Source organism: Sapajus apella, unplaced genomic scaffold (assembly GCF_009761245.1).
Source record: "Sapajus apella isolate SASKATOON/1434 unplaced genomic scaffold, GSC_monkey_1.0 scaffold122, whole genome shotgun sequence".
Classification (NCBI taxonomy): Eukaryota; Metazoa; Chordata; class Mammalia; order Primates; family Cebidae; genus Sapajus; species Sapajus apella.
Genome location: NW_022437062.1, coordinates 5,764,897 through 5,783,609, shown reverse-complemented (window position 1 = coordinate 5,783,609; position 18,713 = coordinate 5,764,897). Strand labels below are relative to the sequence as shown.

General features: G+C 36.6%; 1 protein-coding gene across 2 annotated transcripts in view; it reads right to left on the bottom strand.

The window, feature by feature from the left end:
- Positions 1–18,713, bottom strand: part of AQR (aquarius intron-binding spliceosomal factor) — a 112,575-nt gene that overhangs the window by 43,341 nt on the left and 50,521 nt on the right. For both annotated transcript variants that reach the window (XM_032261234.1, XM_032261235.1), the window contains 6 exons: positions 16,346–16,487; positions 10,922–11,100; positions 7,947–8,114; positions 6,800–6,969; positions 2,834–3,075; positions 313–459 (listed from right to left, as the gene is read on the bottom strand). In XM_032261234.1, coding sequence (XP_032117125.1) covers positions 313–459; positions 2,834–3,075; positions 6,800–6,969; positions 7,947–8,114; positions 10,922–11,100; positions 16,346–16,487 — 1,048 coding nt within the window. The remainder of the gene's footprint in view (positions 1–312; positions 460–2,833; positions 3,076–6,799; positions 6,970–7,946; positions 8,115–10,921; positions 11,101–16,345; positions 16,488–18,713) is intronic.

Here is an 18,713-nt window from a genome sequence, read left to right as displayed (position 1 = left end):
GGCACACATGCATTAGGACTACTGCTATATGTAACATAGAGTCAAGAAGTAAGAATGCTTTGCTCAAATTAAGGTAGCCCCGTAAAACTTACTTCTCATAGTGCCTGAAAATGTTTCTTTTTGAAATATTATGACTACAGGATGGCCTAAAATTCAGTTATTGAGCTGAGTGACAGAACAGAAAGAGAGAGGGTTCCAAAACAGAAGTTTTACAGAGTTTTAAAAGAAATAGAAAATTTAAAAACATTCCAAATTCAGTTGAAATAGCAAACTATTATTCATTATTACAATTAGAATAGGTAGTAAAATTACCGTTTGGGTTGATTGTAAGGATAAGGACCCCTATTAGGAATAACATGGGGCTCAACAATTAAGGTTTTTGCCTCCTCAGTGTCTTCATCTTCCACATCCGCATCTTTCCTTTTCTTCCCTTTTCCACTTCTAACTGGAAAAGTTATCCTACAATACCAAAACTTTTGTTCATTTTCACAATTAACAAGGATTTACTGAGTGCCTATCTGGTGCATGACAGTGTACGCAGGATAATCAGAGGAATAAGAAACATTTCTGGCTTAAGGGAACTCACTATCTTTATGTAAACTCTGAAAACCGTGGAGTTACAAGCACTAACATGGGTGTTAAGAGTTTTCACATTTAAAAAAGTCACTCAGTTAACAGAGAATTAAGGGAGAATTTAAAGAAACATTAAATACTATGTCAGGTGCACTGGAAAGTGTTTTATTCATTGTCCTTCATTTAATCAGAAACAATTTCATGGGACAGGTGGTATCTAAGATGACTCTCAAAGAATTTAGACATTCAAAGATGGGAAGAAAAGACATTCCTGGAAAGAGGCAACAGCAGAGGCCAACTACAAGCAGCCTATTTTGCCTGAGAATAGGGTAGAGAAAAATAGGTTGAAGACACAGGAGCCTTGTTATGACAGGAGCCTTGTTATGACATTTCCAGAACATGAAGCATTTAAGGCAGAGGGTTATAACCTGGAGTTAGGAGGTAACTCCCCACAGATACCTCAGGGAAGTCAATGAACCCCCTAAGATTGAACTACAAAATTAATTTTCTATGTGTACTTTTTCCAGTCTTCTTTCACATTCTAAAAAAATAGATAACACCAAAAAATACTAAGAGCCAAAGAGGCCAAGAGGTCAGCACTTATTTTGGTAAGAAATAGGAGCAATCAGCTTTTTAGCTAGGCAGTGAATAGCTATGGATTCAAGTGAGGAAAGACAGGGAGGAAATAATTTGCTACTACAAAGACTGCTGAAGGTCTAAAAAGGAAGTGGCACATGAAAAAACTATCCTCAAGGCAAAATCTCTGAGATATAGCAGGAGTTTTACGAGAGTAAAAAGATTCAAAAAAAAAAAAAAAAAATGCTGAGATTTCAAGACAGAGGAGTAGAAAAATGTCTTTGCCATAAATAGGATTAGGAAAGTATGGAGGAAGACTAGGTTTGGGTGTATAAAGGATATGTTTATTTAACATGTAGAATTAGTTATTATTTTGAGATAGAGTCTCACTGTCCCCCAGGCTAGAGTGCAGTGGTGTGATCATAGCTCACTGCAGCCTCACTCTCCTGAGCTCAAGTGATCCTCCCACCTCAGCTTCCTGAGTAGCTGGGCCTGTAGGCACACACCAAATCTTGCTAATTTTTTTTTTAATAGACATGAAGTCTTAGTTGCCCAGGCTGGTCTACAATTCCTGGCATAAAGCAATCCTCCCAACTTTGCCTCCCAAAGTATTGGGATTACAAGCATAAGGCACCACACCTGGCCTAGAATTATTACACACACACACACACACACACACACACACACACACACAGAGCAATCAATTGAAAGCTATGTGTTTTCTAATTTCGAGCTAAGAAAGTAATCTGTAGGCTACCACCCATAGGTATACTCAGTGCCTTAACACTAATCCATATGAAGGAATTCAGGGAATAATAACCAATTATTTCAGGTACTTTGTTTTATGTTCACTTAATTTTTAGGACCGGAACTAATTTAACATTAAATATGACTATATTCTAAGTATTTATTTTATTTATTTAGAGAAGAGGTCTTCCTCTGTCACCCAGGCTGGAGTGCAGTGGCACAATCATAGCTTACTGCAGCCTTAAACTCCTGGATTCAAGCAATCCTCCTGCCTCAGCCTCCTAAGTTGCTGAAATTACAGGTGTGTGGCATCACGCCCAGCTACTTTTTGAATTTTTTTAGAGATGGCACCTTGCTATGATGCCCAGGCTGGTTTCGAATTCCTGGCCTCAAGCAGTCCTGCCTTAGCCTCCTGAGTCACTGGGATTACATGCATGAGCCATTGTGCCTAGCTATACACAAATTTGAACATTCCAAATTTGTGAAAGCAAGCAAAGTTAAAAGAAAAAAAGATTTTTTTTTCCCTAAAAACAAAATTCAACATCACATGGCTGTATTAGTTGGGAGACATAGTAGACTATGCATAAATGCAATGACATTTAGTCAAATGCTATAAATATATTTATACATTTCTCTTCAGACAATAAGCATTTATTGATCCCTTATTAGGCATTAGGCTACTTTTACTGTGGTCTTAAAACAGCTTCTGCACTTAGACTCAAGCATAATAAAGTTATCCCTGCGATTATTTGGTGAAGGTAGGAATTGCTAAAACAAAATCCATGGTACAACTTGAAAGTTCATTGAAGGAGAAAAACAAACAAAAAAACAAAATCCAAATATAGTACTCAAAACTCACTTTAGCTAACAATCCCGATGCCATAACGCACACTGACTACAGAATGCTGGAAAGGAACATACCCAGTTCTGACTTTACCTGAAAGGGGGTATTTGTAGAGCAGGGTCTTCCACAGTTACTTTAACATTATGACCAGGGAAGCTGGCTTTTAAATGCTCAATGGAGAGAAATGTATCATTGAAATCAAGGGTGGCAATCTGATTGGGCATTTTTGAGTAATGTGCGCTACTTGGGTCCCCATAACCTAAAATGATATCATGCAGCCAGTCAGGTACCACACAATCAGTATTCATCAGGTTCCGAATAGTTTCCAGCACAGCCTGTCAGTAAAAGGACAGAAAAAGATGGTGTCAATAAGACATCTCAAACATTTGCACTTACTGGAATGCAAAGCCGACTGTACTAATCCAGAATTCCCAAGTGTTTCTGAGCAAGAAGCTATTTTCCGCTGGCTGACAGGTGCTTGGCTAGACTGAATCAACAGCTATATTTTCAGCTGATACCATACACTGGGTTAAACAAAAGACCAAACTTAGCAAGAACACTTTATCCGTTAAGAGTTCACTTAGACAGAATGACATAAATTAATTTACCATTTGACTCCTATTGAGTAGGATGAAAACCAGACTCAGGTCAACACAACAGTAAGAAAACAATCTAGAACAAAGCTTTAAAGAAAATACATCCTCTCAGAAACTCCTGGAGTTTTTTCCTCTTTATATTCCATAGTTCTTTAATGCTAAAATCACGCACAACCAGAAGTACACGAATGTACGCTTCAGGGCCGAGCGCGGTGGCTCATGCCTGTAATCCCAGCATTTTGGGAGGCCGAGGCAGGTGGATCACAGGGTCAAGAGATCGAGACCATCCTGGTCAACATGGTGAAACTCCATCTCTACTAAAAATACAAGAAATTAGCTGGGCATGGTGGCGCGTGCCTGTAATCCCAGCTACTCAGGAGGCTGAGGTGGAATTGCCTGAACCCATGAGGCGGAGGTTGTGGTGAGCTGAGATCGCGCCATTGCACTCCAGCCTGGGTAACAAGAGCGAAACTCCGCCTCAAAAAAAAAAAAAAAAAAAAAAAAAAGTATGCTTCAACTGTGATGTAACGTCACAATTTAAAAATGTTAAAATTAGCACTGTGAGAAGAAATAAAAAAGTGAACAAAATGATAAAAATAAAGAAAATATCAATTATATTTCAGAAGGAAAGAATCAGGACTATAATAAAAGGTCATTGAAGTAGACAGCATATATGCTGTCAAACGTAATTACAAAAAGCCAAAGCAAATCTTAGACTTTCCAAAAATCATTTCAACAAAGTGATCTATCTCACATAAAGAAATCTAGAGGGTAGGCTATTAATTTCAAGGAATAAAATAACCAAACCGACAATTTTTAAATCATAAGTGCTATACAACTTTTGAAAATGATAAGATAGTATATGTTCATCACACCCTTAATCACATTGCCTTGCTTTTACACTTGTCACTACCTGAAATTCTCTTGTTCAGGTATTCGGTTATTTGTTTTATCCCTACTATCCCTAATACCATTTGTTTAAATCCTACCAATATAATTCCCACAAAAGTAGGGATCTAGGAACAGTTTAAATATGGAATGGGTGAATGAAGGAATACCCAAATGAGTATATTCACATAACAGTGATGAATAAGATCAGGGATCTGCCTTCTAAGGAAATTACAGTTTTAGTAGCAAGATAAAATATGTCCTAACTGTAACAGAGCAGCAAATGTGGTAAATAGTAAAGAATGTTACAAAATACAATGGGAATACAGTTCACAGTGAATGAGAGAGATGGATGCAGGGGACACTTAACATTAGGAAAGGTTTCACGAAGGAAAATGGCATTTTTATTGAACTCAAGTAAAAGATTTGTGATGGAGCTTTGATTTACTTCACCAAGAATAGAAAGTCAAAGAAATGTTCTGAGAAGGAGAGTAAAGTGATCAGTGTCACACAGTAGGAGGAAACATGGAAAACAGGTGACTGGCTATGAGGAGACTCAAGGGTAGACAAAGAAGAGGCTTCTATAACTGTCTAGACAAAAAATAAAGTATCCAGATGAGGACAGCTTGTATACACTGGAAAAGAGAAAAGGCAATAAATAAGGGATGCTACACAGGCACATAATGAAACACCAAAAACACATAAAGAGCAGTTTTTTCCTAAACATAGGCAAATTAATCATTCTCCTTCTTTCTTGGATCAGAAACTAAATGCCTCCTTTGAACTTTCAGGACGCTTTTATCTAGAGCCTTTTTATGGCGTTGGGCACCTTCTAACTGTCATGGTAGGTATTTGTCTATATTTCTAACTTCTCTAAAGGTATCAGCTGTGTCTGATTCATCTTCATAAGATTCATCTCAGCACAGTATCAGATTTACAGTAGGTACTAAATAAAATAGTCAAACAAATATAAGAAAGGATTTTTTCACTTTTCAGTAAAATAACTGAGATTTATTTACTGAAAACTGACCAACTGTGACAGTTATAGAAAGCTTGGAAATTCTTCAATTTCTCTAACCTTCATTCCCTCAATAAATGTTTATTAAGAACATACTATATAACAGGTACAGTTCTATGTGCTAAGGATACACTGGCAAACAAAACAAAGATCCTGTCCTCATAAACTTGCTTCTTCATTGCTTTCTAATGAAGAATTCAGATATGTAACAAATGTATAATCATCAGTTATGATAACAGCTCTGGGGAAAAATAAGGGGAATACAGTAGAGAATCATGAGATGCTACTTTAGGTAAGGTTGCCAGGGAAGGCTTCTCTTAGGAGGTGACATTGAAACAGAGTTGCCCATGTCAGGTGAGGAAATGAACCATGTAAATACCTGGAGATAATTGTCTAGGTAGAAGGAACACCATGTGAAAAGTCTTGGATTATTTAAAAAAAACGGCAAAAAGGGCAGTATGACTGACATGGAGTGAATAGGGAAAAAGTGTTAGAAAATGATGTTGGAGAGGTAGCCAAAAGACAGATAATGATAGGGCCTTTTGGATTATGGTAAGAACTTTCTAATGTGATAGGAAGCCATTAAAGAATGTTAAATGGGGGTATCAAGGTAAACTTCACATTTTAAAAGGATTATTTGGCCATTATGTGGATATGTGTAAGGGGAGGAACAGACAAGAAAGGAGGCAGGAATATAAGAGATAAAGGTGATGAGCTAATTAGACTTACTGATGGATTAGAGGAAGAGTATGAGACAAAAAGAAATCAGGGATATCTCCATTTGTGTACAACAACCGGGGGAGATGAAGAACAAGCTCTGCGGTTTGAAATGTCTTCTTTTTTCAATCACAACAAAAGGGTTACATAAAAGTAATAAAATGATAGGAATGTCTAAGAAGTGCTGCACTTTGGGATAAAGAGAAAAGAAAGGCACTCTTTCTGCAAAAGCTACATATTATCAAATGCTAGAACTGTTCAATGTTTAAATTTTACAATACAGTTTCAAATAATGGTTTTAAAAAACTGACCTTTACTAAAATTCTTCTCCCCACAATTATTCTAAAAGTAAAATTTTGAGCCACCAAACCTCTCTTTCCCACTAATTAGTAAAGTAAAAATATATCATATAGTACTTCAGAGCCTTAAGGTTCCATATCTTTATTTTTAAAGTGACTTGAAAGTATATCTACTTTTGATTTAAAAAAAGAAGCCCCAGTAAACAAGTAAGCAAGTTTTCTTCACCTCATAATAGGACACTAACTGAGTACTTAACATACAAAGAGCAAAAAAGGAGGTGGACCTTTAGAATAACACCTGGATTCATCTATATTTTAAGTTTTTAACTCCTCAAAAGACAAAATAGATTTAACGAATGAATTTCTTTAAATTTTTATATTTCATCAATGTTAAAAGTTTAAGAGGATTGCTTATAATAAAAATATAAGCAGTAATTATTTTCTCAACAAATCTTCCTCTAACCAAATATCTTTGTATTTATGTCATAGAAGTCACTTAAATTATCACATAGTACTTTTAGTTACATAGCACCCAAATTACCTTAAAGTTATTTTCCTTTGGTTTTCTTCTCATTATTATATTAAAAGTTTCATACACATCCTCTGCTCCATTTTGTATAGTATTGGTCATATCTTGTTGATACTGGTTTGGATCCAAAAACACTCTAAATGTCCTTGACTCTCCTCTAAGATTGGGTCTGGGTTCAGGTCCTGAGGAATTTGAAAAAGTTTGTTAAATAAAATATATATTTTTCAAATATCTAAGTAAGTTAACAGTATTTCTTGTTTAGAAATGATGAGTAAATGGTTCTGGCTTAACTCCAATCATTCTTCCCAAATTAGAATGCCCTCCACTTACCCATTTCAAATTCTAAGAAGCTGAAAGTATTTTCTTCTTTCTCTAAATTCTTACTATTTCCTTCCAGAGCAGACATGTAATGTCTACAATGCAACACCATGATTTGCAATAATTTGTACACGCATTCAACTAAAATAGGAGCACTTGGATGTCAAACAACGTATCTTTACTTTTGACACTCTTAGCTCCTACTACTGCCTTACATATAGTAAGTACTCAATAAATATTTTCTAATTAAATATATGTATTTTAGAATTTAAGGCATAGTTTTCTATTCCTTAATTTGACAGAGGTTCATCACTTTTCACATCCTTCCACATTCCATACCTAGTATAACCAGCATGAAAGGAAATTTCACATACACAGAAATGTGGGATACTAATGGTTGCAAGACCAGAGCCTTTCTTTCCTCTCTGACATATCTCCTCTTTTGGCGGGGGGTAGGGGGTCTTAGACCTCCAACTTTCGTTCCATTATGTGGCCTTATGCTTATTCTATCCATATTCCAATTCCTTTCTCCTATTTTCTTTTATTCTAGAGACAGAAAACCTAGTCATCAGAAGTTTAGCAATGATATAATCTCTAAACCACAGATGATAGAAAGTGATTCAAGTTTCAAAAGAAGTTTAACAACCAAATTGTAAAATAAGCACTAGCCATGTATGCAGTTATAATTTAATAATAATAAGTATTATAAAGGAAGTCAGGACAACAAAAGCAAACCCTTTGTGTCAATTTAGTAGATAATACAACTAAAAAATATTACTTAAGAAGCAAAATAGGCAAAGACGTTCAATACATATACTCTTTCAAAAATATGTCACCATACCATCTTCAATGACACGTCCTTTATCATCCAGCATGCCCTGAATTTCACAGCCTCTGACATAAACCAGGCCAACCTGCTCAATAAAAGGTCTCCTTCGGTCAAACTTAGTGCCATAAGGTTTTGTGGGACGTACAGTAATTAAAAAGCATACATCATGCTTACGAAGACCTGGTAAGATATGAAGACATTTTCATTTATTAGAATTTCATTGTTTTCAGTCTTTTGTAGGCAAATTCTAATTTGTCTCTCTACCACTTATCTTTGGTAGAGAGATATCACAAGTGACCAGTGATTATTACTGCACTGTAACACAACTATGGGCTTTTCTATAATCTTTAATACTCAATATTTCATAGCATTAATTGAAATGAAAACCTCTTTATATTAAAATTAGAAACATTCATGCCAGGAATACATTACTGAAAAGTCATGCTACAGCTCCAAAATTGGATGCTCGTCATCATTTTTATTTTTAACATTCTTAATAAGTAACCAAAAATACGGTTGGCATACAATCCATCTATATCATATTTAGCAGGTTTTTAATATCAGTTTAAACTTTCTATCAGTGTTCTTCCAAAGACAGCCTAATTGTATTTCACTAAAACAGGTCAACTCTAGAATAATTCATCAGGGCAAAAAAGTATGTTTACAGATATGATCTTGAGAAAGCTGGTTGAATATACACAGTTTCAGTTGGCAAATAATTTCTGAAAACAAATCCATTAAGGGAATTTTTATAAATGAATGTCAAGAAACAGGAGGCTTGTGCCAAAGTCCATAGCTTCTCAGCCGCTAGACCCAATAATGGACTCAAATGGCTTCCCAGCTCCATTAAAAGTAGAGAAACTGGAAGACAAGGATTATAAAATTAGACCATACAACATGTAATGCTACACCACTTAATCTTCACTCCATTTCTGATGTTTTTGTTAGCCATTATATGACATAAATGTAAATGTAAATAGTCTGCTTGCTCATAATCTTATTAACAACAAACACAACGAAATCAAATCAGCAATGTGGGTGTATGGCTAATAGTACTGAAAATATTTTGGTTTGTTTTAATTGGGGGACTGGTTAGGGTGTGGGTAAAGGTAGAAATAATAACTCTATTCATAATACTGACTTAATTATTTCCCAATAAATTCTATGCAAAGCAGCAAGAGAAGTAATGAGAATGAACCAGGAATCGTTCTACTATCTGAGTTGTACTACTTGCATGATGTCTGATCTGCATAACTCATTAAAACTTCTAAGTCTAGGCCAGCCACGGTGGCTCACGCCTGTAATCTCGGCACTTTGGGAGGCTGAGGTGGGTGGATCACCTGAGGTCAGGAGTTCAAGACCAGCTGGGTCAACATGGTGAAATCCTGTCTCTACTAAATATACAAAAATTAGCTGGGCATAGTGGCGGGCATCTGTAATCCCAGCTACTTGGGAGGCTGAGGCAGGAGAATCGCTCGAACCCAGGATGGGGAGGTTGCAGTGAGCCAAGACCACGCCACTGCCCTCCAGCCTGGGTGACAGAGTGAAACTCCATCTCAAAACAACAACAACAACAAAAAAAAAAAACTTCTAAGTCTAAAAGCCAAAGAAGGAGTCCCGAGAAGTCACTGATCCTCTACCAAGATAGGAGTTACTTTTTGGCATTACTGAGGAATGACTTCCTGCTCCTCCCTAAAGCAAACCACTTTACTCTGTGACATCTTAGATCTACATTTTTTAAAATCCTGTATTACAATGAGCTCAACTCTCTCTCTCCTTATAACCATTTGTATCCACCTAATCCTAGCTGTGCTTTCTGCAGCATTTCCATTTCATTAATTCTGTTTCCTTAACTTTAAATGAGAATACCGAAGATAAGGGCTTGAGGTTCACGCCTTTTCAAAGGGACAAGCGGAATGTTTTATGGTATTTAAAAATCTTTAAAATTAGGCCGGGCGTGGTGGCTCAAGCCTGTAATCCCAGCACTTTGGGAGGCCGAGGCGGGTGGATCACGAGGTCAAGAGATCGAGACCATCCTGGTCAACACGGTGAAACCTCGTCTCTACTAAAAATACAAAAAATTAGCTGGGCATGGTGGCGCGTGCCTATAATCCCAGCTACTCAGGAGGCTGAGGCAGGAGAATTGCCTGAACCCAGGAGGCGGAGGTTGCGGTGAGCCGAGATCGCGCCATTGCACTCCAGCCTGGGTAACAAGAGCGAAACTCAGTCCCAAAAAAAAAAAAAATCTGGAGAAAACAGAGGCTGGAGAGGATGTGGAGAAATAAGAACACTTTTACACTGTTGGTGGGAGTGTAAATTAGTGCAACCATTAAGGAAGACGGTGTGGCAATTCCTCAAAGATCAAGAAACAGAGGTGCCATTTGACCCAGCAATCCCATTACTGGGTATATATCCAAAGGAATGTAAATTGTTCTATTATAAAGACACATGCACATGTATGTTCACGTGGCATTGTTTACAATAGCAAAGACCTGGAACCAACCCAAATGCCTGACAATGACAGACTGGATAAAGAAAATGTGGCACATATACACCATGGAATATTATGCAGCCATAAAAAAGGATGAGTTCATGTCCTTTGCAGGGGCATGGATGAATCTGGAAACCATCATTCTCAGCAAACTGATAAAAGAACAGAAAACCAAACACCACATGTTCTCATTTATAAGTGGATGTTGAACAATGAGAACACATGGACACAGGAGGGGAACGTCACACACTGGAGTCTGTTGGGAGATGGGGGCCTAGGGGAGAGGTAACAGGGGGTGGGGAGACTGGGAGGGATACCTGGTATTTTTTAAACTAATAATTAGAAAGAAAATTGCTATTCTTTAAATCAAATTTCAAGGATAAAGTTTAATAAAAGCTTAAAAGGATAACATTTAGGAGAAGTACTTTGTTACTGCTCTAAGTGAAAGTTCGTAACAAGGCAAAAGGTAACGTCACTTTTTGAAACATAAAATTACCTTCCCATTCATCTTTGATGTGATCTCTGACATTCAGATTTATGGTAACATCTGCACGAACTCGGGTTGGCCAGTTTTCTCCTATGTTGGGTTTGGCAACTTCAACTACAGTGAAAGCCACGATGGGCTGGGCCATTCTCGCCCAACCACCAAATACTACACCGCCATACTCAGACTGCCTGAAACCAAAGAAATGGATGATTACTCAAACAAGAAATAATTTATCCCCAACTTTTAGACAGGTAAAACTAGTAAGCGGAATACTGTTTAGCTAGTATTTAAGACCTAAATTAGTAACCCTTATTTCTAAACTTAAAAAAATAATAATTAAAAAAACCTTTACCTCTCAATGTATAGAAAATATGAAAGTATTCATATGATAGTATGAGTATGAGAGCATGAAAGTATACTATATTCTATACTCTCAATGTATAGTATGAATATGATAGTATGAAAGTATACTATCATATTCTATACTCTCAATGTATAGAAAGTATTCATATGATAGTATGAAACAGATAATATGGTCCAGAAAAGAAACAAAAGTGGAGGAATATCTCCTCCTCAACTTAAGAAAAAAGCTAATCCTATGTGCATAAGAACATTCTGGGGCTGAGCCACTGTATCAAAGAAATAAAGAATCTAGCACACTTAGTTTTACTTCAGCTTTACCGAGGTATACTTGACAAATAAAAATTGTATATCGTTAATGAATACAATGTGATGTTTCAAACTATGTATACACTGTGATATTATTACCAACACAGTTATCATTTTTTGTGTGTGTGGTAAGAATACTTAAGATCTATCCTGGCAAGTTTTAAGTACATAAAACATTAATTATAGCCACTATGCTTTACATTAGATCTCCAAACTTAATGTATCCTATAACTGAAAGTTTAGACCCTTTGACCAACATGTGCCCATTTCCCCCACCTACAACCTGGTAACTGCCCTTCTACTGCTTCTATGAGTTTGCCTTCTTTAGATTCCATATGGAAAGTGAGATCATCAGTTTTTGTCGATCTATATCTGGCTTAACACATTTAGCATAATGTACTCCAGGTTTATCCATGTTGTCAAAAACAAGATTTCCTTTTTTTTAAAAGCCAAATCATATTCCATTATATGTTTTTATATATGTACACATACACCACCACATTTTCTTTATCCAATCATCCCTTAAGTTGTTTCCACATTTTGGTTATTGTGAATAATGCTGTTATCAATAACCACAATAGTGCAGATACGTCTTTGGGATAGTGATTTTATTTCCTTTAGATAAACATTCAAAAGTGGGTTTCCTGGATCATATGATAGCTCTGTTTTTTAATTTTTTTGAGGAACCTCATACTGCTTTCCATAATGGTGTACCAATTGACATTCCCACCAACAGTGTGTAAGGGTTACCTTTTCTTCACCTCCTTGCAAACACTTGTTATCTTCTGACTTTTGATAATCGCCATTGCAAACAATTATGATATTTGAATACCTCACTGTGGTTTTGATATGCATTCACCTGATGATTAGTGATATTGAACACCTTTTCATCTATCTGTTTGTCATTTGTATGTCTTCTTACAAATGACATGTTATTCAGGTCCTTCATTTTTTATTGGGCTGTATGGTCTTAGGCTATTGAGTAATATGAGTTCCTTACATATTTTGGATATTGACTTCTAATTAGATGCATGGTTTGAAAATATTTTCTCCCAGTGGAGGTTGCGGTGAGCCAAGATTGCACTATTGCACTCCAGCCCAAGCAACAGTGCAAGATTGTCTCAAAAAAAAAAAAAAAAAGAAAATATTTTCTCCCATTCTGTAAGGCTGCCTTTTCATTTTGTTGATTGTTACCTTTGTTGTGCAAAAACTTTTAGGTTTGATGTGGTCCCCACTTACTTATTTTTGCTTTTGTTCCCCATGCTTTTGGTGTCACCCAAAAATCATTGCAAGACCAATGTTATGCAGATTTTCCCCTAAGTTTTCTTTGAGGAGTTTCATGGGCTTAGGTCTTATGTTTAAATCTTCAGTCTATCTTCAGTTAACTTCTGTGTATCATATAAGATAGGGATCCCCTTTCATTGTTTTACAAGTAGATATCCAGTTTTCCCAAGACCATTCTCTTTTTCCCATTGTATGTTCTTGGTACATGCATCAAAGATTAGATGACTGTATAAGCGCAGGCTTAATTCTGAGTTTTCTGTTCTCTTTTGTTGGTCTATGTGTTTTTATGCCAGTATCATAATGTTTTGACTAATGTAGCTTTGTAATATAATTTGAAATCAGAAAGTATGATGTCTTCAGCTTCGTTCTTCTTGATCAAGATTGCTTTAGCTATTCAGGTCTCTTCATGTTACTAATTGGCATCTTTTTATTTCAGCTTGGAGAACTTCCCTTGGTATTTACTGTAAGGTAGGTCTAGTGGTGATAAACTCTCTTGGTGTTTGTTCTGTTTTGTTTTTTGGTCTTTATTTCTCTTTCATTTCTGAAGGACCTCTTTACTAAGTTTTATTTTATACTGTTACCCTTTTATCCTCTTCATAAAGACTGGTTCAATTGTTAATATTTTATTTTCTATATTTTAAGTATTTGTATAAGCTGTTTCAAATACATTTTAGGACAAGCTATAATTTCAAAAACATTTAAAACAAGCAAATAAATAATATCAATGCAAAAACTTCCTTTAGAGCATATTTAAATCATTTAAAAGATGTTGCTATGGATTAGAGAAAAAAATAATCAAGCTAGTTGTAATAACCAGAACCACTAACATCCCAATGTCTATTCTTTCTTCTTATGTTAGTCTAACTAGTGCTTTAGTTTTTATATTAAATAGTTGTATTTGGGAAATCTGTAACGTAAAAGTTGAAGCAGCACTCCAAAATTAGGAAGTACTGCAGAATATGACATACCTACAAAGATAAACTGCCTCCTATGTAAAGACTTAATGTCACAACAAAAAATTGTAGAACTTCATAACATCAAAAAGAGAAACTAATTAAAGTTCTGCAAACCAATGGCTTGGTTAGTATTGGGACAATCTCTAAAAGAAATTACGTAGTGTCTAAACCCTTGTGAAACAACTTCCTTTCACCTCCTCCATTTTTTGCAGCTTTAATGCAGTATAGTTTACATACCATAACATTTATCCACTGTAAATGTACAAGCCCATAGTTCTCAGTAAATTTACAGAATTGTGCATTACTACAAAATCCAGTTGTGGAACACTTCCATCGTCTTTAAAAAGATCCCTCTGGCTGGGTGTGGTGGCTCACACCTGTAATCCCAGTACTTTGGGAGGCTGAGGCAGGTGGATCACAAGGTCAGGAGTTCAAGTTCAGACTGGGCAACATGGTAAAACCCTGTCTCTGCTTAAAAATAGAAAAATTAGCTGGGCATGGTGGCTTGTAATCCATGCTATAATCCCAGCTACTTGGGAGGTTGAGGTAGGGGAATTGCTTGAACCGGGACCCAGGAGGCAGAGGTTGCAGTGAGCCAAAATTGCGCCACTGCACTCCAGCCTGGGCTACTACAGAGCAAGACTCCATCTCAAAAAAAAAAAAAAAAAAGATCCCTCTTGTCCAGTTGCAGTCAATCCCTGTGACCAAACCCAAGCAACCACTAATCTACTCCCCTGACCCCTTTTTCTTCTTATAAAATCTATTTGAAGCATTAAAAAGTATAGATTTCTGGCCTTTAAGCATATCCTCTTTTACTGCTGGTTAGTGGGCTTCAGCACCCTGAAAACATGATCACTGGAACCACATAATGAGTCAAAATGCCTCTGTTAGTTTTCCATCTTCAAGATACGTGAAACAGAAAGAAGCCTAGCCCTGTTTTAGGTTTCAACATTTTTAATAATTTTCGATGATGGGCATTAAAAATGTAAATTTTGAAAAATCTGTTATTACAAAGGTGAATGAATTAACTCCAAAAAGTGACATTTTCATCCCCTGCCAGAAAATGTTATAATTAAAAATTATAATTTTTTAAATTAATAGACCAAAAGAACTCAAAGTATTTTTGTTGCACTTGGCATTTAAGTAAAATATAAATGAATTCTATTTGTTGAACTGCCAGTTAATAAATCCCTAGAGACTTCAAAATGGCCAAAATTAGGCCCAAAATCTGAGCATATAAACTCAAGGTAATGGTAAATTGTAAAGAAGTTTTCTGATCAAGCACTCCCCCAGGGTCCAAACAATGGGCAACAATTTCAGCAAAGCTGTGGGCAGAAATGATCAGCCAGTGGATATACAAATTTCACAGTGCTCTCCTGCCTACTGACTCAACTGATTATTAAGTAAAAAATGCTTTGTGTTGTATTTTATAGTCTCACCCAGAATAACTTCTCACATAATAATTAATTAAAAAATAGAACTCTGTATGAAATAAAACATGGAAGTGAAAAAATAGCTCATAATCACAGTGTCTGTGGTAGCTCTCTATAATTAGTAAGGAGAAGCCTGGAAGATACCTGAATCAGTTCATATTCCAAAGCTGTTCAGCTTTTCACATAAAATGCAGTATAATCATGTATGTATACATGGTGTGCTATAATGTAATAAAAATCCATCTCACAGTATTTTACTCATTTATAATCACGTGTGATGTATAACATATCTATCAGTTTCATACTTCGAATGAAATAGTGAATAAAGAGCATTTGCCTAAAGTCAGCCATATCCATAAAACCAAATTAACCCTTTACAAATTCTTGTAATGCAGAGCTGCTACCATAACCAGAAAGAAAGACTTTTCTTAGCTAAAGGAATTCCAGACATCAGCTAGCAGGTGGGAGTGGAGTTTATGCAGAAGAATTCCTCAATAACAAGACCAACTCAACTGGCCCTAAAAGTAAATCCTGGTGATTTACTCTCCTCCACAGAATCTATGGGTGGAGAGACAGAATACTTTCTAACATACCACCCCATACAGTGCTCAGCAACAGCCCTAATCCTCTATCCATTCCCCTAGAGAGGCAGACTGAGAATACTGTGACAACAGTGACAAGAGTAGCTGGATTAATGGAACATCCCTTTATTATACGCTTCTTCCATGACTTAAACTGTCCTGCCCTAGCACAGGCCTGCTGGCCAACCCGTAGCCTTCAATCAGGCTTTAAGTAAGGTCCAACCTACTACCCTCTACAGTTCCCCCTTCCCTTCCTGAGCACGATGACTTCTTCTCCCCTATCCCCAGTCTCCCATCCCCATTCCCAAGTACCCAGATACGTAGTTTATATTTTAGCACTTGTGATACATGTTAATTCACATTTTAAAATGTCTCAAAGAGTAAATATCTCCTATTTTAGAGGGTACCTTTGTGCCAGGTATATTATTTCTAAATATACTAAGGTTTCTGACAGAAGTTTATCAGTCACTGTCTGCATCATTTCATTACAGGTGGAACCAATTTACTAACCATGGCTTCATTCTGCTGACACTATCTTCGATGTCCTGCCGAATTTCGTAAGTTGACTCTAAGCGGAAGAGGTTAAAGTTCCTTAGCAGGTAGTCATGAAGAGTCAAAAACTGCAAATTCAATTTGGGAAGAGCTAGACAACCTGAAAAGGAAAACATCATCCATATCTGAATTATTCTTCTAATCAGACATTTGCTCTCTGTGTTAAAAAAACTGGCACCACAAAACTAAGAATATAATGAGTGCCTGAAATGCAGCATATTTGATAACAACTTATTTTTGTTTCCACACAGATGTTAAAACCAGATTAATAAATGTTGGTTATTAAGAATTAGGGGTTGGCCGGGCACGGTGGCTCAAGCCTGTAACCCCAGCACTGTGGGAGGCCGAGGCGGGTGGATCACGAGGTCAAGAGATCGAGACCATCCTGGTCAACATGGTGAAACCCCGTCTCTACTAAAACTACAAAAAATTAGCTGGGCATAGTGGCGCGTGCCTGTAATCCCAGCGACTCAGGAGGCTGGGGCAGGAGAATTGCCTGAACCCGGGAGGCGGAGGTTGCGGTGAGCCGAGATCGCGCCATTGCACCATTGCACTCCAGCCTAGGTAACAAGAGCGAAACTCTGTCTCAAAAAAAAAAAAAAAAAAAAAAAAAAAAAGAATTAGGGGTGAAGCTGGGCATGGTGACTCATGCCTATAATTCCAGCACTTTGGGAGGTCGAGGCAGGTGGATCGCCTGAGGTCAGGAGTTGGGAGATTAGCCTGGCCAACACAGTGAAACCCCGTCTCTACTAAAAATACAAAAAATTAGTTGGGCATGGTGGCAGGCACCTACAATCCCAGATACTCGGGAGTCTAAGGCAGGAGAATCGCTTGAACCCAGGGGGCAGAGGTTACAGTGAGCAGAGATCATGCCATTGCATTCCAGCCCGGGCAACAAGAGTGAAACTCAGTCTCAAAAAAAAAAAAATTATTAGGGGTGAAGGATGAGCTTTATTAATACATGTAATCTGCATATCAGTGTTTCATACGTAAACAGTACTCCTTCAAAGTATTTAAAGATACTTGTACTAATAGTCTCAAGTAATTTAAAACTTCCCTTATCACCAAATTTATTTTTAGCAAATATTGAAGTGAATCATGTTACCATAAATTTAGCCTACGACAAAATTTAGCATAAACACTGAATTATTACGTTACATTGCATAAATCAATCTCCAATGATCATTACTGTGATCTGAACTTGCCTTGTGGCTAAACTTTAAGGATAAAACATTGCTTGTATGTTATTCCAGACTCCTCCTTCTCTGACTATGAATAAACAATATTCTTTTCATTATTCTCACTTAACACTATTTCTCCTGGACAAGAAGTGACCAACCACTTGGATTTTTTAAATCCCAAAACACATTTTACTGATGAATCACAGTCTCATCATTGTTGTCCATATTACCAAAAAATAAATAAATAAACTTAAAGGTAACAACATTGACCTATAAAAATTTAACATTATTTATATTAGTAAACTCTGACTAGTAATCTAACTCAATTTCTTTCAATAGCACATTTTTATTTTTAAAAACTCTGACAATTAAAATGTCACCACTTTGCAACACTCAATGAATTAACAAATCTAGGTGTTAAGTATCAATAGCTACTAACAGCACAAAAAGAGAGACAAGCAGACAGTATGTGCCTCCTGACAAAGGAACATACCACTACCAGGAATCTTGCCAAGGAGAACCTTAACCTGAGACTCTGCCTAAGGTTGTATCAATTTGCAAGAAAAATTAAAAAACTGAGGAACATATGCTGCAATATGCCATGAGTATTCAGGCAGAAAAATCTAGACTGTGGGAAACTCTAAGATCAAACAACTTCGGTTCTTCCGCAGAAAAAAAAAGGAAAGAAAGGGATGTTCAGAGGGTACTAGTAAAGTAAAAGACTTTTTTTTTTAATGAAACCTTGTCAGCTATCCCAGCATCCTCCTATATGCCCTTTTCCGGTTACATCTTCTTCCCTTCACCTGAAAGTAACCATTTCCTGACTTTTATAGCAATCACTGTCTTAATTTCTTTATAGTTTTATCACCCAGGTGTGCATCCCTAGACATAAGAAATCAACATATTAACCACTGTAAGGAATGTTCTGAAACCTAGCACAATATTACCACACTGGGTTTACTGAGGTTGTGGCTCTAGGATATGCCATAGAGTAACCATTTTAAGTAAATATACCAATACCTATACTTGTGATGTCTTTAAAACAGTCACATTTCTTCTAATAGTAATACCATTGTTCAAAGAATGTCCTGAAATTTCTGTTGCAATATGCCTTCAAGACCAGGTGCAGTGGCTCACATCTGTAA